The 24,782-nt window shown below is 51.0% G+C and overlaps 1 protein-coding gene across 2 annotated transcripts in view; it reads left to right on the forward strand.

Annotated features, from left to right (window-relative positions):
- Positions 1–1,155: 1,155 nt before the first annotated feature.
- The window catches only part of ETF1 (eukaryotic translation termination factor 1), a 28,825-nt gene continuing 5,198 nt past the window's right edge, over positions 1,156–24,782 (forward strand). The window contains exons 1-8 of one of the 2 annotated variants that reach the window (XM_065030383.1): positions 1,156–1,284; positions 1,376–1,526; positions 17,628–17,803; positions 18,593–18,732; positions 21,783–21,921; positions 22,823–23,013; positions 23,540–23,669; positions 24,442–24,597. In XM_065030383.1, the coding sequence (XP_064886455.1) occupies positions 1,441–1,526; positions 17,628–17,803; positions 18,593–18,732; positions 21,783–21,921; positions 22,823–23,013; positions 23,540–23,669; positions 24,442–24,597 (1,018 nt within the window). In that variant the 5' untranslated portion in view covers positions 1,156–1,284; positions 1,376–1,440. Of the gene's footprint in view, positions 1,285–1,375; positions 1,527–9,528; positions 9,551–17,627; positions 17,804–18,592; positions 18,733–21,782; positions 21,922–22,822; positions 23,014–23,539; positions 23,670–24,441; positions 24,598–24,782 lie in introns of those variants that run through there. The other variant, XM_065030384.1, reaches the window with a different exon arrangement.

The following is a 24,782-nucleotide window of genomic DNA, read 5'->3' on the forward strand; positions in this document are numbered from 1 at the left end:
GGAGCAGCCTCTCTACTGCTGCTGAATAGAACAATTAGTTGACTTCAGCATCATTTCGCCATGGCGTTTCCAGCCGGTCCCATGTCGGGTTATCTTCCCCACGCAGGACAGGGCTGCGGGGGCACAGCGGCCACCTCCACCTCCCCCCGGCTCTCTGGGCGGTGTCCTCGGCGTCTCCCAAGTCTCAGGCCGGTCTTGCTGCCCTGCTCTGGCCATTCACCGTTTCTCTGCCACCGTCGCGGCAGCAGCCTGAGCTCACGGCCAGGCCCTGGTGGGCATCGCGTGTTGTTCTGCCCGCTGCCACCCCGTCACCAACAGGGATGGAGAAAGGTGACGTTTCCACGGAAAGGAGAAATGTGGCTGCCCTGTGGCTCCATGAAATACCACACCAGCACACGCGGTGGATGAACCATCCCTGAGACATCCCAGGCCGGGCTGGACGGGGCTCTGAGCACCCCGAGCTGGTGAAGATGTCCCTGTCATGGCAGGGGGACTGGGGGGGCTGGGAAGGTCCCTTCAACCCAGCCCGCCCTGTGGTTCACTGGTGAGGTGCCCAGGACAGCCCGGCCCGTGCTGCGGGGTGTCGCTCCCAGGACCGCAGCGCTGCCACAGCCCGGGCCCCTGCAGCCTCCTCTGCCCCGTAGGGCAGCACCGGAGCCCTGCGGGAGCTGCCGCGGGCAGAGCCGGGCAGCGCCGGCACCCGAGTCCCCGTCTCCTGGGCTTCCCGTGGGCTGTGACGGCCCCGGAGGACCAGGTGTTTCTGAACACGGGCTGGGGGCTCCGGCCGTGCCCCCGGCCCCTAAACAGCGACATCGGGCGCTGCTTTGGGCCGGGAAGCGGGGACACGAGTGGGCTGTGGGGTGGCGGGGGCACAGGGCGGGGGCGGGGCCGGGGAGCCGCACGCGGGCCGCGCCCCCAGCCACGCGCTCCCGCCGCGGGCCCTTTAAGGCCGCCCGGGCTCGGCCGCGCCGCTCTCGCGAGAGCCGGCGTTGCGCCCCGCCCCGCCGGGCGGGCTGCGGACTACACGCCCCACAGTGCCCCGCGCGGGGAAGAGACCAATCGCGGCGCGGGCGGGGGACGGGGCGCGAAGGCCGACGACCTATGGCGTGGCGCCCCGCTCTCGCGCGGGTGGGGTGGAGTCCCGTCTCGGGCTCCCGGAAGTGATGTCACAGGCCCCATGTGAGCCGATTGCAACACATGCAGCGCGGAGAGGGGGAGCGCGAGCAGCCGGTGTCCGACGTCAGCGCCGCCGCGAGCCGCGCGCCGGGGGGAGCCGCGCCTGAGGTGAGACCGGCCGGGCCGCGCCTGGTGGGGCCGGGCGGAACCGCGTCGGGCCGGGTCTAACCGCCGCGTCTGTGCCGCCCGCCCGCCGCAGGCCGCCGCAGCCGCCGCCGCAGCAGGAGGAGGAGGAGGAGGAGGAGGAGGAGGAGGAGGGAGAAGATGGCGGACGATCCCAGCGCTGCCGACCGCAACGTGGAGATCTGGAAGATCAAGAAGCTCATCAAGAGCCTGGAGGCGGCCCGCGGGTGAGCGCCGGGGCCTCGGCGGCGGGCGGGGGGCGGCGGCGGGGGCGGCCGGGCCGGGGGCGCCCGAGGGGTCCGGGCCGGGCCGGGGAGCGGAGCGGGGAGCGGAGCGAGGGGCTGCGGAGCGGCGCGCCCGGCGCTGGGCCCGCCGGTGTCCGGCCGAGGCGCAGCCCCGGCCCGGCGCCCCTTCCCGCTGCCCTTTTGTCTCGCCGCGTGGTGAAGCGGCCGGGCCGCCGCGGCCGCTCCGCGGCTCGGGGAGAAAAGCGGGTTCGGGGCCCGGCCCGTTGGGCCGAGTGGCCTCGGCGCCGCCGCGGCGGAGGGGAAGCGCAGCCGGGCAAAGGCAGCGCTGCCGCCGGGCGCCCGCCGCCCCGGCCCGTCAGCTGCTCCCCGGAGTGGCTCAGTCCCTGCGGGGGCGGCACAGGTGTCCTGTCCCGGGCGGAGCGGAGGGGACGCGGTCCCCGCTCCCTGTGCGGCTCCACGTCGCGTCCGGCCTGGCCGGGTCCCCGTGCCCGTGCCAGCTGGCACCGGAGCGGCGGATTCCAGCTGCACCAGCGGCTCCTCTGGCCCCCCCGAGGCACCGCGGGCTCGGCAGGGAGCAGAGCGAGCACGGGGAGCGGGGGCCGAGGCACTGGTTACTTTATTGCTTTTCTTATTGATACTTACTTGATCTCTCTCACCCTTTCACCTTCCAGTGAAAGCGCTTGGCTCCATTTCCCAAAAAACCAGCTGTGCTGAAGTTGGGATAGTGTTAAATTTAAAGTCTTTATTCCCCCTTATGTCATCCTTGCACTCTGATTTCTTTTCTACCACCAGAAGTAAAATTGCTGGGTGTTGTTACAGCCCGGCCCGTGGCAGAGGTGACGCGGTGCCCGTTTCTGCGGGTAGCTCAGCAGTGGCGCGTGTTGTGGGTCAGGAAACCACTTAGTCTTGAGTCACTGTAAGAGCTATAGGTACCGGAGCAAAGAAAGCGTGTGTCTTGGTATTTGTGTTGTAATGCAATAAAATAAAAATGAAGGGAGACTCCTTAGCCACCCTCACGCCTCCAGTTTCCACAGGCTCCTCTGCATGGGTGTCCCCCTGGCTGGGGCACTGGTGGCACCGTCCTGTGGCCGCCCCGAAGGTGCCTTTGGACAGCTCGTGTCAGCCGAGGTGCTGTCTTGTCTTTCCCTTGGTGCTGGTGTTTGTTCTTGTGTGTCAAGTAGGCCAGGGAATCACTAAGCTGAAAACTAACCCAGGCAGGAGGAAAAGGGGGGAGGATGCACGTCACAGGTCTCCCTATATTATTTTAGTCAGATTTCTAATGTATCTGTGTAAAGGCTGGGGGTGTGGGCAAAGGGAGTGGGAGGGCAGGGCTTTCCTTCCCCGTCGGAGTGGACTTTGCCCCCGCCGGTCACTCAGCTGTGCCTTCGTGTGGTGTTGACAGCAAGCGGGGATCGTGGGGAGGGCCCAGCAAGCAGGGGAGCGTGTAAATGACTTCTGCCGTGCAGCTGAAAGGGCTTGGGGAGCCACAGGCATCCGCTGCAGCTTGTGAAAGCAGCTATCGGTCCCTGTAACAGCTGGGAGGTGTTTTGGAAGCGCACCGTTACCATTTTGGCTGTCCCTGATTCAAAATGTGGTACATAAGCATGTCTGCCTTTAGTGGCAGCTCTCGTGCTGTTTGGAACACATGAATATTGGGCAGAACAAGATTGAAACTGGTGTTGGGGAGCTCCTGGGAGAGGTGAGGCCAAAGGGCTAGTGTGGGAGTTGAACAGTTTCCTGGGGCCACAGCCCAGGAGTCTTCCCTCTCCCCCATCAGTAATCCCTGGCACATCTCTACTTCATCGTAAAGATACCACAAGCGGTACAAAATGCATGTAGGAGGTTTAGATGATCCCTGTGCATCCAGCATATCTCTTAGATGTCATGACAGTGCTGTTCCTTACTTTAACATCTGTGCTAGCTGCTAACCCGCCACCCGACGAAGGCTGCTGATGCCAGCAATCCTTCCCTAAGCAAGGTTATGCAGGTTATCTGTAAATGCGTGTTGTGCTTTCACCGAGTCTAGCTAAAATTATCCTGGTCTGTTTGGGTCTAGCAAGGGGAAGAGATGCTGCAAGTTTTGCCAGCAGAAGCGTTGGGCTCCCCGGCACAAGAGGTGTGAGGCAGCGGAACAGGCTTTTCCGGCCTTCAGGAGCGTCGCTTCCTCTTCCTGCCAAGTAGGAAGACCTGTTCTGGGGTGGATTAGGGGGCAAAGCTTTCAAATGTGGCTGGCCAGGGACTCCTCGGCGTCTCCACCTTCCCTTACTCATGTCCTCCTAATAGTGACCCAGCAGCCGTGTCCCAATTTCATGTGCTGGTTGTTCCTGCGGTGGATCAAAGGGATGGGAAATGGAGGCAGCTGGAGCTTGATGTTCAACTCACACGTGGCAGCTGGGGCACCTCTCTTGTTATCCGGCTATTTTGGTAAAATTTCAGTGAAGTCTGCAGAATGTTATCAAAATGTTAAGTGAGCATGAGAGCAGAATAAATGCTTTTAAGGTGTGTGAGACAGATGAGGTAAGTGGCAGTATTTGGTCAGAAAACCGAGGGGGAAGATGAGAGCTTCAGCTTTACCAGCAGCTGATCAGCCAGAGCAGGGTTCTCAAACTCATGGTCACAGGGGGCCACATCAGTCTCGCAGTTGAGTTCAAAGGGCCGAATGTCATTTTAGGAATGTATAAATGTAGGAGTTGTTAGATTCATACAGTCCTAAAATGACATTTGGCCCTTTGAAGGTAACGGCGAGCCTGATGTGGCCCCTGGTGACGATGAGTTTGACTCCCCTGAGCTAGAGGCCGGTGTGAGGGTACAACCGCTCCTTGAACTTTAAGGAAACGTCGTAGTAAGAATGTCCTGTGTTATCTTTCCAGCCCTGCTTAGGAAAGCTGGCTTTCTCACAGGTGTCTGGATAGCAAGAACCTGGAATATCAAAGCAATGACAAACCATTTTCAAAATCATCAAACACACCCCAAACCCCTTTCTCTGCTGGCAGGGAGCTTTTCTCTGTATCTTGCTTCCTAAACCAGAAGTGTCTGTTATCTCCTCCTAGCTCTTCCAAAGTTGAGTTGCAAACTGTCTGATATTGGACAAAGTTAATGAGTTGATCTTCCTGATTTGATGTGAAGGGAAGGGGGAGTAGCTAGTATCTGTGGAGTATGTACAAGTGAGAGCAAATGGGGTCTGAGTTCTGCACTACAAGCAATTAACCTTTCTAGCCAAAAGAAGATGAGGGTAAAAAGCTGGTGATGAGCAAGTTAAGCCCTTGTGAGAAATCCCACCTTGTCAGTCATCTCTGGTAGCTTGGAGCACTCAGACTTTTCATTGAGCATCTCTGCTTCTCCCCTACAGGGGGATTCTGCTTGCAGTCCACAGTTTTTGACGAAATCAGATTTGGTGACAGACTGTGCCCCCCAGAAGCTGCAGCTGTCTTTGCACGTGGATGTTGCAGCAGCTCAAGCAGAAGCTGTATTTACCTCTGTGTTTTTCTCTTATCCTCTCTCTCAGGGCTGTTCTGCTGTTGCTTCATGCAGTTTTCCAGTGTCAGTGTTCAACTGACAATCGCTCTTTGTTCCTTTGGTCTTTGCAGTTCTGAATAGTTAGCAGGGCCATGGTCAGTGTTTTTCTGCTAATCTAAGCTGTAAATACTTGGCAAAATCAAGTATCAGCAACAACCACCAGTCTCCTTGTGGGCTTAGGCCTGAGATGTCACATCTGAATCATGTTTGAAACCTGGGCTTTCATCCTGCGAATGGCTGTGCTCAGGAATGATTTACTAACACCTCTGCTGAGCAGCTGGATTTTCTGACCCCGAGTGAGAGCGCAGCAGGTGCTGCTGCAGGGTGTGGTGCTGCGTTATGTATCAGGAACCTGCTCCCTTGAGACATCTCTCCTGCCGTGAACTTGCTGTCTTCAGAGCAGTAGCCTGTATTTTACTGAAAGAGGCAGCAAAGAGAATGTCTTTGAAGGCTGTGTCTGCAGGCATAACTAAGGTTGACAAACAGTGTGTCAGAGAAAGTTTTTCCAAATTAAGTATTTTAGAAGTGGGGGGGAAACAAGGCATGTGCAATCTTCTGAGCAAATGCAGAAACTACATCTGAACAAGTAACTTATTCTGCTTGTAATGGGAAGAAATGTATCAAGGCAGGATAATGGAGAAATGGCAAGAGAAGGGGAAGTCTTGATGTCTCCAGAGCCATGGGAAAGCCAAGCGATGTGGTTTCCTGCTAGGGCTTGGATTCTGCCAGGATTGAGGGAGTGGAGCATCTCCCGTGTGAGGAAAGGCTGAGGGAGCTGAGTCTCTTTAGCTTGGAGAAGAGGAGACTGAGGGGTCACCTCATTAATGTTTACAGATATATAAAGGGGGAGTGTCAGGAGGATGGAGCCAGGCTCTTCTTGGTGACAACCAGTGACAGGACAAGGGGCAATGGGTACAAACTGGAACACAGGAGGTTCCACTGAAAGATGAGAAGCAACTTGTTCCTGGTGAGGGTGGCAGAGCCTGGCCCAGGCTGCCCAGGGAGGTTGTGGAGTCTCCTTCTGTGCAGACATTCCAACCCGCCTGGACACCTTCCTGTGTAACCTCATCTGGGTGTTCCTGCTCCATGGGGGGATTGCACTGGATGAGCTTTCCAGGGCCCTTCAACCCCTGACATTCTGGGATTCTGTGAGGATGAGACTTCAATCTGCTATATGGGGGAAATCAAATGTGAGGCACATCAGAAGCCACTGGGAAGGACAGAGGCCTGAAAATCTGTGGGAATTCCTGCAAAGTGAAACACATACTAGTTCTGCTTAAGTGTGGAGAAGCTGACCTGTTGCTTAGACAAATAATTTACCCAGCTTGTGTTGCAGAAAGCGTTGTTTGCAGCTGGGTTCTCCTGCAGTTCATCTGGAGCCTTCCTGGTCCTGATGGAAGGGCACAGCTTTGGAATTAGCCTCAGGCTGTTCCTGCTTCCCAGCCTTGTGCTACAGGGACTGAAGCTGATTGCGAGAAGGTGGGTGGTTGGCTGTGCGTCTCCACACCTTGTTCTGGGCTGTTCTGGGATGAAGCTGCTTTGATGACCAGGCAAGCTGGCGAGGCCGAGACCTGTTTGGACAACCTGGTGGTTCTGGAGAACAAGGTAGTCTTGACCTGCTCTGCTGTTAGTGTTGTGGGCCTTTCCAAAAGTGACCTGGAAGACACCTTCTCGTGAGTTAATGCTGCAGCAGCGCTTGCTGCTGGGATGCATTTGAGGAGTAACAGGGCTTAGTCACAAAGAGAAGTCCTGTCTGGGTTTGCCTTGTTCCTCAGTTCTTTGGAGCAGAGTGCTGGGGTTATATTATGCTGCACCGGTGAGGTGTATCTCCCTCCTGAATTAGTGCAAATCCTCAGTCGCTCCTGGGAGCACCTGCAGCACTCGGCTGTACATGACTTGTTCTGCTGGTGGCAGGTGCTGTGCAGCTTCTTGGGACTGTGCTGGAATAACTGTTGAATGTGTTAGAATAGCTGATTCTCAACTCCTGTGTGAATTCCTCTACTGCACCACATACACATAAAGATACTGCATACCATGTATAGTGTGTAACCATACCATCAGGTCTAGGCAAGTACCAGTATAACTGTCTCATCTCTAAGTGATGTCAGATGTCAGGAGGAGGGTTTGCTGTGGTCTGTCATCGCTGTGACTGGCTTCTGGCAACGCTGCCAGACATGTGTGGGTTTAGGGGCTCCCTCCCTGCTCCCGGGCAGGCAGATCTCTTTCTCTGCCTTCTTTATTGGGATCTGTTTGTTGTGTCTATGCCTTGGGTCCAGGGAACAGTTTAACTGTTGATACAGGATCTGTTTCTGCAGAGCTGAAGCTTTCACCTTAGGATGTGGAGTGTGATGGAGACCATGCACTGGGCTGGGATGAGCTGGTCAGTCTGGGAAGGGCAGTGGTGTTACAAGGTACAACTTGGCTTTCCAACTTGTGCTGTGTTAATTAGGTTTCAGGGCTGATATGTCATGCTAGTGCCAGTCTTGGGATAGTCTTGAGGATGTCTCTGCAGCAAGCTGATGTCTCCAGTGGACCTGCCTTTGCTAAAAGCCTTTTGCTCCTGCTGGAGCCTGGGCTGGACCATCCTTGGTGTAAACGGCTGTCTTGTGCTCTGTGGGGAGCGCGAGAGGCGTGAGTGGGGCAAGGATGGGAAGAGTAGTATCTGTGGGGTGGCACCTGGAATTTATCTTTACTGACAGTGACTTTTCTCCTTTGGCTTTATGATACATCACTGAAGGGTGGAGTGCTTAGGGAAGAGGTAAGTCCTTACTGAAGCTGAACTGCTTCCTCAAAGTAGCGCTTTCTCAGCCTGCTTGTCTTAAAGGTAGTTTCTGAAGGAGTCATGTTTCTGTTGTGGAGGTAAAGGCTATGATATTAATACTGCCTTTTGCTTCCAGTAGTATGAGGAGAAGGAGATGTTTGCAGAGAGGCTGGAATAGAAATAGTCCACAGCAGAAGTGGTACCTGAGGGCTCGGTGGCAGATAATCACGTAGGACGTGCTGCAGCTGCTCACGCTGTTCCTCTGTTCTGTTGGAGTCTGTTCCAGCTGCCGGGCTGCACAAGCTGAGTGTGGATTTCCCATGAGCAGGGCTGTTGAGAGCGCTCAGGACTAAGGCAGCGTCTCTTCAGAGCTCGTGTGTTGCTGGTGTTGAGGGCGGCTGCGCTCTGTGCTGGGCAGAAGGCAGCCAGAACCAGGGACAAGGTCCAGAGGGTTGGTGACTCTCTGCTGGTTGCCTGTGTCTAATTGTTGTAAAACATTTCCTGGGCTTTCTCATCTGCCTGCTCTACCTGTTCCTTTTGAATTATAGCAACAATTAGGAAGCACTGTTTTGAGAGCACACGCTAGCTAGCAGCAGAAATGACCTGATCTGGTTATGTGTCAGACGAGAACTCCAGTACGTGTTTTATAGCCTTTGGTAGTTCAGCAGCCTGATACCCTCTTTTACAACTGCGTGAATCATTAGTGAACAGTGTGATTCATGCACAAGATCATCATTCACATAGAGCTAATGAATGAGACCCTGACTGCTGAAGACAAATGACATGGCAGAAGATGGGAATGAGCACCTCAAAAGAGAACAGGCTTTTTTGGCTTTTTGGCAACTGCATTTTTTTTTCTCCCCTGTTAACTCCCTATTCCCATGAAGTTCTGAGGCATTAACATCTTAACAAGCAAATCTGGATTTGTTGCTTTAGTCCCTCGGTGTACATCTTGTACCCAACTGGCCCATTAGCATAATGCAACAAGTCTTTTAAACTTGGAGCATTAATAATTGGAGAGGGAGGAGGGAGAGCAGGGGAGCTGTGGCAAAACTGAGCCTCCCAGTGAGTCACAAATGTCTGAAGTGCAGAAATGTCTGTTCCATTTACCAGTAATTGGACATCCGGGCTTTCTGCATGAGGTCAGATGCAGCCAATAAGGCCTATTCAAAACATGCCTACGCAATTATGTTTTGTCATGGGTTGCCTTTGATCCAAGGATTTCAGGGTGGCACTGATTCACCTTCCCTGTGGGGTGGGCAGGATCCACTTGTGCTGCTTCCATCCATACAGGATGAAGTTGGGATCTGCTCCCGGAGCTGCAGAACCCATTTGGGATCTGGGCGCTGGCGGTTGCCTGAGCAGCAGCTGCAGTGTTGGAGCGGCTCCCGTTGGGAACAAGAGGAAGGTTGAACCCATTTGGGATCTGGGTGCTGGCGGTTGCCTGAGCAGCTGCTGCAGTGTCGGAGCGGCTCCTGTTGGGAACAAGAGGAAGGTTGAACCCATTTGGGATCTGGGTGCTGGCGGTTGCCTGAGCAGCAGCTGCAGTGTTGGAGCGGCTCCCGTTGGGAACAAGAGGAAGGTTGAACCCATTTGGGATCTGGGCGCTGGCGGTTGCCTGAGCAGCAGCTGCAGTGTCGGAGCGGCTCCCGTTGGGAACAAGAGGAAGGTTGGAGCACAGACCTGCCAACATTGACCTCTGGGCAGGTAGCGCATGGTGAACCAGCAGGTAAGGGCTCGCTGTTACCTGTGCATCCTTCGGACACGCGATACCTGGCCAAATTCCCCACGATGTGGAGAAGTAGAGGTCTGTGACCTGATTCTTCTTTCTCCTCCTTGCCATCCCTGGGGAGCGGTGCCTGCAGAGCTCAGGAGGCAGGTCCTGGCTGTGGGCCAGTGCTGCTGGGGGGACGTGCTACCTTGCCTGACCCCTGGGGACATGCGAGCCGGCTGCTGCCTCCCTGCTGCCCGAGCAGGGGCTGCGCCGGGCGCGCCTCTCCTTGCCAGGGTGGGTTCTGCCTTGGCACTTTGCTCCCAAGCTTGCTTGGCATCTGGGGGCTTTTCCTCTTTGGGAAGGTCAGTGGGTTAGGGTGAGAGGGACGGATACATTTTCAGGGCAGTCTTAATGTCCACATTCGAGTTGTTTCTGGTTACAGGGAGTGCTTTTTGTAGATCATCTTCCTGTAATGCTGGCAGATGAGAGAGAAGATTCCTGTGTGGGGCTCAGAACTACAGCACCGGAGCCTGGTGCTGTGTGAGCCGTGGTGGCAATAGCTGTGTGGCCTCATGCTGTGCAGCTAAGTGATTCTCTTTTGTCCAGGGTAGAGGTGGCATTCAAAGACCGATGGAGGAATTAGCTGTCTCAGGGGAGTGGAACTCACTTTCTCCAATTAGTGCTTGTGCTGAAAAGTACTCTTGAGGAAAGAATGGCTTGGTCTTGTGGCTCTGCAGTCCCCTTCACATCCAGCCTGCCCTCATCTTGTGCTTTGTCTGTGCTGATGAGGTGGCGCTGGATCCAGAGAGGTCACCTCTGCCTTACTTTTGCTTGGGAACTGCTCTCCTCCACATCTTCATGCCCTTCTCTGGATGACTAGGAAGCCCTCGAGGAACAACTTGTGTTGATATCCCCTCTTAGTAGATGATCTAGAGTTCTGATGTATGCTGTGGCGAAATGCAGAACGCCTCTGAGGTGGCAGTTGTGAGGTTCTTGCTGAAGAGATGCTGTAAAAAGTACTGCCAACAGCATGGCTTTCAGCTCAGCTTCACATTAAACTTCGAAGGAGCTGATGGTAGTCCCGTTGTCAGCTGGCGGGTGCTGTGTGCTCTGTCTGGATATCTGCTGCACTCATCTCCTGCATGAGCTGTGCTCTGAGCCAAGCACCTGAACAGAGAGTGGGATTTCGTCTGTTTCTGATGGAAACGTCACAAAACGCTGTTGCTTCTAGAGCAGCAACTAGATTGAAGCATGTTGGCTGTGTTTGTTGCAAAGCGTTCAACCCGTGTTCTCTTTGGGTAAGATGACGTTGCTTCTGTAGCACTGGAGGAATCCTAGACTCTTAAGATTGCTCTTTCCTAGCAGACTGACAGGATTTCCAGGAAAAATTGTGTAGCTTTTGCATCTGCTGTCGTCTCTCAAGATTTGCTGTCTCAAGTGGACTTGAGCCACTTCCTATGATGAAGGCTTTGTCTTATTAAAAGACATTAAGTCTTTAAAGGCCACAGCTATGAGCTGTTTATGTGCTTCAGAGCCATAATTCTTAAGTTGTAAGAGCATATGTGTAGAACTTCCCTATGGCAAGGTCAGCGCCACTGCGTACAGGGCTTATATGAGCAGGGAGTGTGTAATAACCGATGTTTCATAAAAGAATCCAAACCAGCAATTTTGCACTTGTCTATACTAGAGGACACTTTCTATGGCATTTCATTCAACATCTCTGCTCAGATACAGGACCAAAAGGCCCTCAAGTATTCCTTACTTACATCACTGCTTGTGTGGACTGTGCTTTCAGTTCAGGCCTTCGCTCAAGTGTCGTGAGCCCGGAGCGCTCTGTAGGTGTTTGTTCAGAAGTGCTCTTGTCTTGGACCTGTGGTGTGTGCCTGGCGAAGTTCTGCCTTGGATTACTCGGATATTGCTGACATTGTAGCTGGCTGTGGAGGTGTCGGTGATGGAGCTGGTCTACCATAGTATAACTGGAGCGGGTTTGGCTGTCCGGGCAGCTTGTGCTCCTCGGTGCATGCGATGCCTGCCCAGTAATCCACGGTACTTTTGGATGGAGACCAACAGATGTTACCTGGGGCAGGTAAAGTGGCTTGAAGCACCGCGTGGCAACAGTTATTTCATAGAACGCTTCCTAGCTGTGGTGTGTGGTTAAGGTCAGATGATCTGAGAGCTGTTTGCTCCAGTCTCTGGCAGTCGCACAGAAGCCTCGTGCTGCCCTTGGTTCCTGGGGAAAGCAAGCTGCTCACACAGCAAGTGCCCTGTGAAAATCAGCTCATTTTGAGTCACAAGGACTGACCTTCTTTGCCTCTGTATCTGCATGTTACACAGCGTGCTATTAGTGTAAAATGTTTCGTTGTGGAACAATTACAGCCCAGCTGCCGTGTGTCAGGTCTCCTCTGATACCACAGGATGGGCCAGTAGCTGCGGTTAATATAGCACATCTGTTAAGTGAATGTTCTCCCTTGCCAGTGCATACCTCAGATTCCAGGAGACAGGTAGAGTGCCTGTTCCTCCTCAGACTCTGGTTGGGACGGCTCGTCTGCCACATCGAGGGCGGCTACAGTTGGTGGTTGCTGCGTTTGGTACTGTGGCCATGCAGGTAGCTGTTTTATTGACAGAACGCTATGTATAGTGGTGGGAATCTTTTAGAAAACCACTAGACCAGTTTCTAGTTTCAGCTGGAAGTTGAAGGTCTAAGGATCTGCTCAGCTGTTCCTTCTAACAGGTGGAAGACTAGAAACTGAATCCATATAGATGAAGATGGTCACCCAGCTGTAATGAAACCCATCCACTGGGTACACTCAGCAGCTTCTTCGGAACACGATGCGCTGCTCGCTTTGTGCGCTTGCCTTCTCTTGTGGTGGCTTCTGTTGAACCATGAGTTGCCTACGCGGTGGGCACCGCTCCTGGTGCCGAACACGGCGTGGGACTCGGGATGCAGCCGGTGCGGGTGTCCGCTGTGGGATCCCTGATGGGTCTCGGTCTGTGGTACCACGGCTGGCGGGTGGCATCTCTCAGGCAGTGCTGGCCAAAGGAGCTGTGTTGAGGCCGTAGTACCTGCTCGCAGGAATATTGGTGAAACTTTTCCGCGCAGCTTTTTGGGGCGAGGTTAGCGATGATTCAGTGCTGCACATGCTGCCACTTGCTGTGACAACTTGTTAACATTTGCTCCTATGTCTGTCTGTGACTGGGAAAGCTGTTTACTTTGTGGTACGCTTGTCTGACATTCAAACTGTAGTAACATTGAAGTTTTAGTAGCAGAACAGGCTGTCCTGTCCACAAACCTCAATTTCCTAATGAACTTGCTGTCTCAAAAGAGCAAATCCTGGTTGTTTTTCCTTCCCCCTTTCCCACAAACAGCTCTCTGGCAGGTTGTAGGCGCAAAGTTGGAGCGCACCCACAGTGATTTAGAACGAAAGTTGTAATCCTGGTCATCTTCTGTCCTGCAGATACCTAATGCTGGTGCCTTCCAGGCCACACTAAATTGGAGCTAATTGCCAATTACTGGCAGGGCTGGCACAGCGTGAGCAGTAACCATAGTAGTCAGACAGTGAAGTGCTTTGGCCTTTCCAGAGGTTGGCACTTAATTGCTCCCTTGTTTCTTCGTAGTTGTGGACAGGTGCCCTCAAAGTTTTTAATGGTTCTCTCCTCTTCGGTTCCTTGTGCGGTGGCACATGTTGTGCTGTCTTGTGGTCTGGGATGCCGGGTTCTTACAAATCAAACCTCCCAGAGCGTTTTGGTTCTTGATGTGTGTACTTGCATCACAGTGGCAGCTCTTTGGCTGCTGTGCAGACACTCCTGAGCCCAGAATGGGGACAGCAACTGTCTCTAGCTGCTTGAAACTCCCTGGCTCAGTTCAGTCTGAAAGCATTAGCTTCCAGCTGATCTAGTATAATTCGTCTTGGGTGCACTAAAAGCAGGAGGGGGAAACTCTTAGCAATGCTGCATCTTGAAATTGGGATCCTGCTGAGCAGAATATAATCTGGAGTGTTCCAGGTCCATCTTCGTGCAGGAGCGCTGGGGATGCTGCAGGCAAGAACCAGCTCGTTGCCTGTTTGATCCCGAGCTGCCAGGGTGAGCAGTGCCTGGATTGATTACTTAATTGTTCACTGTAACAGTTCTCTAATGGAGTTCTGTCTGGCAGTGTGCTCGCTGGGCTGGAGGATTCGGGGTTGGCAACGGCCTGCCAGGCAGCTAATGTCCCGTGTGCTTCACACATGGCAGAGCCTGTTGGGTTTAGATAGAATAGAATCGTTTCAGTTGGAAGAGACCCTCAGGGTCGTTGAGTCCAACCATAACTCTGGCACTAACCCATGTCCCTGAGAACCTCGTCTAAACGCCTTTTAGACCCCTCCAGGGCTGGTGACTCCAGCACTGCCCTGGGCAGCCTGTTCCAATGCCCCACAGCCCTTTGGGGAAGAAATTGTTCCCCACATCCAACCTCAACCTCCCCTGGTGCAACTTGAGGCCGTTTCCTCTGCTCCTGGCGCTTGTTCCTGGGGAGCAGAGCCCGACCCCCCTGGCTCCAAGCTCCTTTCAGGCAGTTCAGAGATCAGAAGGTCTCCCCTCAGCTCCTGTTCTCCAGCTGAACCCCCCAGGTCCCTCAGCCGCTCCATCACACTTGTGCTCCAGCCCCTCACCAGCTCCGTTCCCTCCTCTGCGCACTCTTTAGTATTTCAATGCTCCTATGATGAGGGGCCCAAAACTGACCCCAGGATTCAAGGTTTGGCCTCACCAGTGCTAAGCACAGTGGCACAATCACTTCTCTAGTCCTGTTGGCCACACTATTCCTGACACAAGCCAGGATGCTGGTGGCCATTTTGGCCACATGGGCACATGCTGGCTCATGTTCAGCTGCTGTCATCAGCACCCCCAGATCCTTTTTCAGTTGCTCTTTCCTCCCCCAGTTCATGGGGTTGTTGTGACCCAAGTGCAGGACCTGGCACTTGGCCATGTTGAGCCTCAGACAATTGGCCTCAGCCCATCCATCCAGCTGGTCCAGACCCCGCTGTACAGCTTTCCCACCCTCCAGCAGATCAACACTCCACCCAACTGGGTGTCATCTGCAGGCTTACTAAGGGTACGCTCGATCCCCTCATCCAGATCATTGATGAAGAGATTAAACAGAACTGTCCCCAGCACTGAGCCCCGGGGACACCGCTGGTGACCGGCCGCCAACTGGGTTTGTCTCCACTCACAACTCCAGCCAGTTCTTTACCCATCGCAGACACACCAACCAGACCATGAGCTGCAGCTTCTCCGGGACATGCTGCGGGATACGGTGTCAAAGGGAGGCTGTAGCCAGCAGATTTCCCAGGTGTCATTACCAAAGCAGAAGTGCTCTAGAACCCAGCACACAGCTCATCTAGCAGCTGCGGGGGAGGAAGAGCCATGGGATTTTGCAGAAATACCTGTCGTGTTCAGGCACAGCGGCTGCAGAGACGGGTAGGAAACCTGGAGACTGTATTGCTGTGCAGAGTAACCTATTTTATTCTTTTATAAGTGTGTTTGAACTGCAGTTTTCTTGGAAACTCTTTACTCCATTTTGCCTCCTTGAGGTGAATTTAATGTACAGGTACAAGCTTGCTTTGAGAGGTGAAAACTGCCCTTTTGTGGTAGGATCTCAGTGGTGCGTGGTTGTCTGTGCCCACCCCGATCACCTGTGTACAGATCTGCTGCTGCTCCCGTGCAAGCTGCTCACCCGCGGTTTTACTGCGTTCTGTAGGAACTGGTTAGTGCCTGGAGTAGCTTTGGCTGAGTAAATAGTAGCATGAGCACCTCAAACCTGAGAAATGCACTTGATGTTGGTAATAGAAGGTGCTTTTGGATATAAATCCAGGCTGGAATTTGCTGAAGGGTTGAACCAAGTAGAGTGCTGTGTTAAACTAGTTTGAGACTTAAATGAGGGAGAACGCATCACCTAAGAGACCCTTTCCATTTATTTGTTTGCAGTTATGAGTCACGAGGGCTTATGAAGTCAGGTATATTACCTGGGGTTAGGGTGCTTTGGGAAGGGTGTGGACACATGTGACTCTGTCTCGTAGATAAGACGTGGTGTGAAATATAAATAATCACGGGTCACGGTGGCCCCTTCCAGGTGCAGGTCTGGCGTGACCCAGCCGCTCAGGGCACGCAGGGCTCTGCTAGTGCAGCAAGGCCAAGGCCTGGGATCTGGGGGCTAGTTTGCACCTGAAAACTGATGGTGGCTTCACAAGTGCTTTTCACTGAAGAATCAGTCTTGGGAGGGCGCACCCAGTCTTCCTCTTTGCTATTCTCACCTGCTACCCCACATCTGTCCTCAAAACAGGAGAAGTTGAAGTCTCGATGTAGCAGGAGAGCCAGGAAGTGTCCAAGGGGCGGAACTCCCACCTCGCACCCCCGCGTTGGGATGCCCTTAGTTTGTTCAGCAAGTCAGGTGCGATGTGCAGAGCTTTCTGATCTCTGGGAAGGCTGAGAATCTCATCTTTCAGAGGAAGAAGCAAACCACGCGAGCTTGCCTCGAGAGTGCTGCTTTCAGAAAAGTGGGAAGAGTTGCTTTCATGCTGATCAGCCTGTTCCTCAAAGGATCCTGCTGGGAACGGTGGGCTGTTAGATCTCCCCCAGGGCTTGTGCCGTTCGCCGGGGTAGCCGACTGCTTTAATTGAGTGGTATATGGAGTATTCTTGGCTGGCGTGACCTGCGAGTCTGATCACTGTCAGCATGGCTCAGAGCTCCTTCTGGGAATAATGCCTGCAAGTGTCTCTTTGTGACTTTCTTGATTAGTGTGTAGGGGGATCTTGGATATTAAACCCAATTAGTTGTCTTCAAGGTCAGGGACTTGTTTGACCCACCGCCACCCGTTTCAACTTGGCCTGAATTGAAGATCTTTGCAAGAGCGCCGTACAGCTTCTGTAAAGAGGCTAATGAAGTGATGCTTTTTAAAGCACTTCCCTGCTGGCCCTGTAGCCCAAACACTTCAGGCAGGACACTAGAGCATGACAATCTGAAACAGCAGCAGGCAGGTACTGCCTGAGTCTTCTCCTACTGTAAGAAGTGTAAAAGAGCAAAATCCCCCCCCCTTTTTTTTTTTTTTATGGCTGAAAACCACTTTCTTGGTTCTCTGACTCATAACCCTGAGTAGAGCTTCTTTCACAGAGCTGAGCTGGTTTGTCCTTGGACTAGAGGACTTGATGAGGCATTTGATTTTTATGCCCTTACTCTGATGTGAAGTATGAGGTCTCGGTTCGATTTGAAATGCTGCAGAAGCAGCACTTGAGATGTCTGGGATGCTTCAATGGCAAACAGGAGGTACCTGCTGGAAAGCAGATGGAAACTTCCCTGATTTTCATTTTGGCTTTGGGTGCATTTGAACCATGAGGCTGCTCTGGGGATTAAGACCTCTGTAGGATCCACCCCAAAGCTGTAGGAAAAATGAATATTAGACTTACTTTTTTCCATTGAATTTAAGCCAGTTCTGTGATTTGCGGGGTCTTATCTCCTGTTCCATGCCTGGGGCTGGCACTTCTGAGCTAGCAGTCCTGGACTTAAGCCTGCTTTATTTAAAGCAACTGCTGGAGCTGGTGAGCTTCTCTATAAAACAAAGTACTGGCAGGAAGGTAGAAAAGACCAACTACTACAAAAGGATCCTTCCAGTTCCGTTTTCTGTCTTAATCTGAGGAGAACCAAGTGTTAAAACAGCACTTGGGCTGCGTAGTGCTCCAGCTGCCTGGGAACAAATGGAACGGGTTTAAAAATGTCCTTGAAGTATGTGACCGCATTGTTTTAAATGATTTCTGCTGGGAACTCCGCACATGCCTTTAGCTTGCAGCTCTTAGCCTGTGTGTGTGTTCTTTTTTCCAGACGAGTATCCCAGGTTAAACAAGCAGCTTTTGGAATACGTGAACACTTTGTTACGGAGTCAAATATTCTGAAGAGACTATTTTGTTACATTTTCTCTCAACTATTGTCCAGCAGAAGGGGAATAACAGTGGAGCATCCTTGTGGGGAGGGAGGAGACACAGCGGTGCACATGGAATACGGTATGAATACACTTGTTGCTTTGGCTGGTGGCTGCTCACAACCCCTTTTTCTTTTTTTCCTTTCTCAGCAATGGTACCAGCATGATATCCTTGATCATTCCCCCCAAAGACCAGATTTCGCGAGTGGCAAAAATGTTAGCGGATGAGTTCGGCACCGCCTCCAACATTAAGTCTCGAGTGAATCGCCTTTCAGTACTGGGAGCCATTACATCTGTACAGCAAAGACTGAAACTCTATAACAAAGGTAACTTGTAGCTTGTATGGATGCTGGCAAACTTCCCTTACTTGGAAGCAGCCTTAAGTTCCTGCATTATGCAGTTTTCTGCTAATCAAATCTGTTGGCCTGTACTGCTGTTTTGCGCTGATGTTCCAGGTATGTTGCCCATGGATGAACTACTTCAGGGTCAGAGTTTGGGACTAGAATAGTGGGATGATCCTTGTCTTTAATAAATGGGCTCGTGGTCCTGTCCTTAGCATTGCGGGCTATTCTAGACCAGGCCAGCCTGAAGAGCTGTTCCACAAGAGTTCATTTGCATTGAACTAGTGAGTTTTCATCAGGCAGAAACTTCTGTATGCCTTATGCATGCCACTGTGCAGCTACCGTCATTTCGGGAGGAAACAGACCCACACCATCTAAAATGATACTACAAATTAGTCTTTACGTTGGCAAGTGGCTGTTGAAGAACCAGGAAAACTTTATGGGGATGTTCAGCCTTTTTCTGGATTCTATGAGCTTGCAGGCTCATGGGTTTAACAGACAGGTACATGTCCTCGCAGCTCTTTTAAAGTCTTTCCATCAGTGTTACCTTTAGCTTCCTGCTCTAGGCTGTTCAGTATCGATTCACCACATTTGTGTGTTTTCCATCGTAGAGATCTGGGAGGGAATGAGGTGGGGGAAATGGAAAGTGAAAAAAAACACTTGGGAACTTCATTTTCATCTCTGCCTTAAGTCTCGTGGCCTTGTCGCTGGTTTTTGATGGGTGCAGCTTGCAATATTTGTTAGTGATCTCAAATCGCATTGTGTCCTTTACAGTACCTCCAAATGGTCTGGTTGTCTACTGTGGAACAATTGTGACAGAAGAAGGAAAAGAGAAGAAAGTAAACATTGACTTTGAACCTTTCAAACCAATCAATACGTCGTTGTATTTGTGTGACAACAAATTCCACACAGAGGTAAGAAATCCCCTATTGCCTGCTGGTCCAAGTCAGATTGCTTTGCTAGGCTCGCTGAAACAATCCTTGGTGTACTTGAGTCCACAGTCCATGTCAATGGAGACATCCTGCTGGTGAAGCCGCTGGTGGCTGGCCGGTATTCAGAAATGTGTGATATTTGGGAGAGGACCAGAGATATAGTCCAGCTCCTGCTCCAGCTGAGTTTATGGCCCAGCGAGCAGCTGTTGAGTTTGCGTATCCCACAGGCATGAGCTTTTCGCTGTAACTGGAGGCAGGTGTGGTTTTTTTCTTAACCTTAAAGGCTCATAGATCGTATTCCAAGCCAGGCCTTCAAGTAATGCCACAATAACATTAGTGCTGCCAGTCTTGATATCAGAGGCATTAACCGAGAGCCTTGATGGAGAGCTGGCGTGTGTCTAATCTGTCTGGAGTAAAGTGGAATTATTTTCATCCCACATCTACTTATCTTAGTTAAATGAATGGTTTGAGGCATATTTAAATTAATGTGGATTACACTAGTCCTGACTGCATGAAGTCAGTTTATTGCCTCTAAGTCTGTTTTGGTTCTGTTGGCAGTTGCAGAAGTTCCAATGGTTGCAGCAGATGACTGACTGCCTTTCACATCCGTGATGTCCAACATGATAAATGTGTGGACTGAGACTAGATTGCCTGTCACCAAACCCCTATGATGTGGGCTTGACAGGCCCTTCAGTGATGTAGCTCTGCTTGTTTCCTTGGGTTTTGGAGAGCACGATTGGGTTTCAAAGGGTATGAGTACAGAAGGGAAAGGTGTGCTTGTTGCACAGGTGAGGTACACCCCTATTGTCTCCCCACCAAGGATGAAATCCCAATACATCTTTGACCTACCAGGAATAGCAAAACTGCACACAGGTACAGCTCTTGAGTTCTGCTGAGCCTGCACATCCACAGGCAACTGAAAGCAAGAGGTAAATAAGAGAATTTGGGAGAGAGACAGAGGTGCAAAGCCAGGGGAGATATGTGTCCCTGCCGTTGTTGGCAGCGAGTTGCCTTTTGCTGTTAGGAAAGGGATTAATTTGGTCTTGGCTGCAGGTGCCGCTTCAGGGCACTGATCCAGTGCACAAGGAGTAGCTGCGGCCCGGTGGGCTGTCCCGGGAGGCAGCTGTAAATACACCCCTGCTGGTGCGTAGCGCTGCTCAGTGAGAGAACAGCCATAACTCGAGAGGAATTTGTGGTAACTGCAACTACTGCCGATGTGACTGCTGCCAGCACCTTCCTCCACGGGCCGTTTGCTCTCCTGTGTCTTTTGAGTATGGGATTATTTGACGTGGTATTATCTACACTGCAGAACCAAATCCAGCTGTAGAAGCTGTCCTGAGCTGTGAGGTGATGTTAGCTCTGAAGCCCCGGTCTGTCTCATTTGGTTGGAGAGCTGTGTTTTTAACCCGGTGACTGCCCCCAACACACAACTACAACTCAACAGATGGGGCACCTGGCTCGCTACATCAAGAAATGTCCTGTGGAAGTGAGGACATGTCAAGGAATAGAAAAGGGATCTGATCTTCAGTTTTAGGCTGAAGCTGCGAAGAGGAATCTCAGCCCAGGCTGAAGGAACAGAATAAAAGCAATAGCCCCTTTTATGTGCTTGATAGGACAAAGAGTGGAATTACTGACGTAGAACTAATGAAGGGGAATCATTGGATACTTTGTGAAAATAAGAGGGAATCAACAAGATCACAGGTGTGGTCATCTGCTGCCTGGCAAGGCTGTCTGATAAGGTTTCTCCTAGATATTTTATTGCCTGTGTGAAAGTGAAGCGACTTCCCAAGAGAGAAATGAACCCTGATGTGTCTGAAGGGTAGGATTTACAATGACTGATTCTGATACCTTGGCTGGAGCATTCATTCCAGTCACACGATTTGCTTGGCTCTGTCCCAGTTACGTAGATTGCAATGTCATATGCCACTTCCTCCTCTCATTCATCCCACCGCTGAGGAATGAATACAGAATATTTATTTTGGCCAGTAGATTCCATTAAACCTTAGTGTCTGTTTCTTTTAAGTTTGAATGCCGTAGACTTGGTTGTGTGGATTTTGGACAAAGATGACTGATGGTTTTCATTCTTTCCATTCAGTCCAATAATCAAGCTGGCAGGCGTGCAGGCTGTTAAAGGTCCTGTGCTGTAAACCAACACCATCGCTCTTTCAGTATTAAAATAGTGGCTTAAAACAATCTGGAATTTGACAAGTTCTCCATCCCACAGCACCAGAACCAGGGCTGGATGGGAGATGGCACAAAAGTAACTCAAAAATCTCGACACCAAGCAGTGCTTTGGTTGTTAGTCAACTTATATGAGGATGAGTTTAGCTGCTTTCTTTAAAGGGAAGAAAATTGAAGGATAACTTCTTTTTCCTGAAGATGTTATGGCTGTCTTCTCTATGGCAGATTATGCACAAGACAATTATTGCTGCTGTTACTTAATCCTGCTTTGTAAGGCTGAATTTGTCATAGCCACTGTGGATTTCGTCATCCTACCTCTAGGACTTTTTGAAGAGAGCAGGTGCAGCAAAACCAGTATTTGTGGTAGCTGGCAAGTAGAAAACTGGTCTGTATTGGTCCTCTGTAGTATAAAACTGCCTGATTGTGAACCGGGTTCTGCTCTCCTGGCTGGAATACCAGGAAAATTACTCTTCCCGTTTTGCCAGCCAGAGGAGATGCAGCCTCACAGAGGTGTCATCTGTTTCACTTAATACTTTCCAGAGCTGATCTTTAGGGTTTTGCTCTTACACCTGCCTGGGACGTCACCTGATGATCTGATAATGCTGTGGAAATAGTTATCAAGCTTAAACATCAGTTTTCCTTCTGCTCTTGGTGGCGTTGTGTGAGACAGTAAGCAGGGGTCATCACAATTCCTGAATCTGCTGCTCTTCCTCTAGTTTATTTGTGAAAAAACAGCAATGAGCACCTGTGGAACTGAGATTTATTGAGCTGTATTGTTTCTGGTAGCCTCTCTGGACTAGAATCCTTAATAAACTGGTGCTTGCTGCTGACACCATGGTTTTCTGTTCCAGGCTCTCACAGCACTGCTTTCCGACGACAGCAAGTTTGGCTTTATCGTAATAGATGGTAGCGGTGCACTCTTTGGAACCCTTCAAGGAAACACGAGAGAAGTCCTGCACAAATTCACTGTGGATCTTCCAAAGAAGCATGGTAACGCACTGGGCTCTCTCTAGACTGTTTGCAGCAGAATATCGCAGGGTGGGATGTGAGCGCAGAAGCGGGGAACGTGGCCTGTAGGTGTTTAGCTCCACTCAGTTCTTTGCTCCCTTGAAATCTGACAGCAAAGCCTCTAGTCTGAGCCTTCTGTCAAAATTAATGAATCACTCTAATCTGCTGTTGATCTTCTTAAAGTGACGCTTTTTATTTCGTGGTGGATTTGACCCTTTACTTGGTTTTGGGACAGTCATAACTAAATGTTACTAGCACAAGTAGTAACACCGCTTGGTAGCGTCTTCAAAGTTTGCATCTGATAGTGGTGCGTGCAAACCACAGTGAGAAGCAGGAAGCACAGAAGCCTAATAGAGCAAGCAAAATTATAGTTCCATTATACAATGCTGTACTGTAGCGAGCTACTGATGAACTGAGCAAGTGATCTGTTAGCTACTCCTGGTTTACTGCCCTTCTCTGGAGATTAGGGTGGGACAAAATGAAATAGAACCGAGTTTCTGCAGCAGAGGCTGCTGGGAGGCATCGCATCGGGAGGAGAGCATGTGAGGTAGGGTAACAAAGGAAAAGCTTTTAGTGAAGGCATAGGACACAGCGAATGTGCACAGGTGTTCAGAATTTCTATAGAGCTGAGAGTCTATATGAAAAGAAAATAAACCTATCCAAACATATTTCCCCCTGTGGGATATGTGGAGAAAAATGTCTTGCTGTGAATGAAGCCTCTTTATTTGCTGGCTGTTTCAATGAGTGCCCCGGCTCTGCTTGTGGCAAATTGCAGCTGCCCTTGGCTTCAGCGATCCAGGGCCCAGTTGGGACAGTGTACTAATAACCTGCCTGAAATGAAATGGCTTCCAAATTGCTGCCTCGCATCTGTTCTCTCCTAAAGGTAGAGGAGGTCAGTCTGCCTTGCGTTTCGCTCGTTTGAGAATGGAGAAACGACACAACTACGTAAGGAAGGTAGCAGAGACGGCTGTGCAACTGTTCATTTCCGGCGACAAGGTGAACGTGGCTGGTCTCGTTTTAGCTGGATCAGCTGACTTCAAAACTGAATTAAGTCAATCTGACATGTTTGATCAGGTGAGTGGCCTTTTCTGAGCAAAGCCCGAATGTTTAAGCCGTCAGTAGTGACATGGTGATATTGGTGGTAGTTCTGGTGTATGGTGCATCTCGGGAGGAACGTAACTTTAGTGTCTTAAGTGATTTGATCAAAACTAAGCTCATACACCCTAGAGAGATCTCCCTTTCTTAATACCTCCTACAATTAGGTAAGATCTCCTTTTCCTAATAACAGTGCTAGTGAGAAATCTGTCCTCCTGGGCTTGGAACTGGCATTCACATTCTTTGTGTTTCCCAAATCTCAAGTAGAAGCTTTATTGGAATTAAACTCCACTAAACCTAATCCTGTGTCCCTCTTGCCTGAAAATTGTGCTTCAAAGCGAGCACTCAGAGGTTCCACTGACTCAGAACCTCTGCTTGCAAGTGAAGCAAAAATAGATTAGTGCCGTGACTCTTACTAAATACTGACTTCTTGTGGCATTAGGAAGTTGTCTTGTGGCAGTTGTGTGTAATAGACTCTTTCTCGTGTCCTCCTTTTCTCTTTTAGCGGTTGCAATCCAAAGTGCTCAAACTAGTTGACATTTCATACGGAGGAGAAAATGGATTCAATCAAGCAATTGAGTTGTCAACTGAGGTCCTCTCCAATGTGAAATTCATTCAAGAGAAGAAACTAATAGGTATGTGGCTACATGCTCAGCCTTCTGAGCCAAATGTGCTTGACTGAATCTGCAGGTTTTGCTTCAGACCTCCTGGTGATGCCTTGTGTGCTGCCTCAGGCCCGCTGTGTGTCCTGAGCTGGGCACAGCACCACTCGTAGTGACTCTTTCTGCTACCTGGACACCCTGTCAAATGCTGCAGGACTAAATGAGACTTCAAGACGTGAGGCGGTTTTTATGTGTGTGGTTTTTCTTTTTACACACTCAACTTGTCAGATCTTCTCTTTGTTTTCAGAGATTGCCTTATTTTCGGGCCTTCTGGTGACATTTGGGTGGGAGGGGAAAAAAAAAATCTCAGATTGTTTGCGACTTCAGAAGGATGAGAGTTACGGTTTCTTTAGGCTTAAGATGGCAGTGGAAATGCTCCTTGGACTCTGAGCAGACACATTGCTAATTGGAAACCCCAAGAGCACAATAGTGGCAGTAGCTATTCTGCACAGAAGAGCGGAGTTCAGTAGTGCCCGCTGGTGGATTAGTCCAGCTAATTGTTCAGTAGTGAAGGTAAGACTTCCAAGGGAGTGAGAGTCCTGACAGGACAGAGTTTGATGGAGTTGACTTTCTGCTGCTGAATGTCCTAAGTTAGGTGCTTTGACGTGTTATCACATCACTTGCTTCCTTCAGCAGCACTGCAGTCGTGTTTTCCAGTTTCTTGCATTCAAATCAGGCTTGTTTAAAAATCCGTGTGGCGTGACCAGTGTTTGTGACAATCTCGCTCTTTGTGTCCTTGCTGCAGGACGATACTTCGATGAAATCAGTCAGGACACGGGGAAGTACTGTTTTGGCGTTGAAGATACACTAAAAGCTTTGGAAATGGGAGCAGTAGAGATACTGATAGTCTATGAAAATCTGGATATAATGAGATACGTTCTGCACTGCCAAGGCACAGAGGGTAGGTAGCGCTCCTGTGAGACCGAAAGGTCTGTGAGGGTTTGACATGAGCCATCGCACTTGGGTAGATGATGCTGGAGGAACACCAGAGGTAGAACCACAGATGGTTTGTGTTGAAGGGCCTTCCCAGCTCCCCCAGTGCCCCCCCTGCCATGACAGGGACATCTTCACCAGCTCAGGGTGCTC

Source organism: Columba livia, chromosome 14 (assembly GCF_036013475.1).
Source record: "Columba livia isolate bColLiv1 breed racing homer chromosome 14, bColLiv1.pat.W.v2, whole genome shotgun sequence".
Lineage (NCBI taxonomy): Eukaryota > Metazoa > Chordata > Aves > Columbiformes > Columbidae > Columba > Columba livia.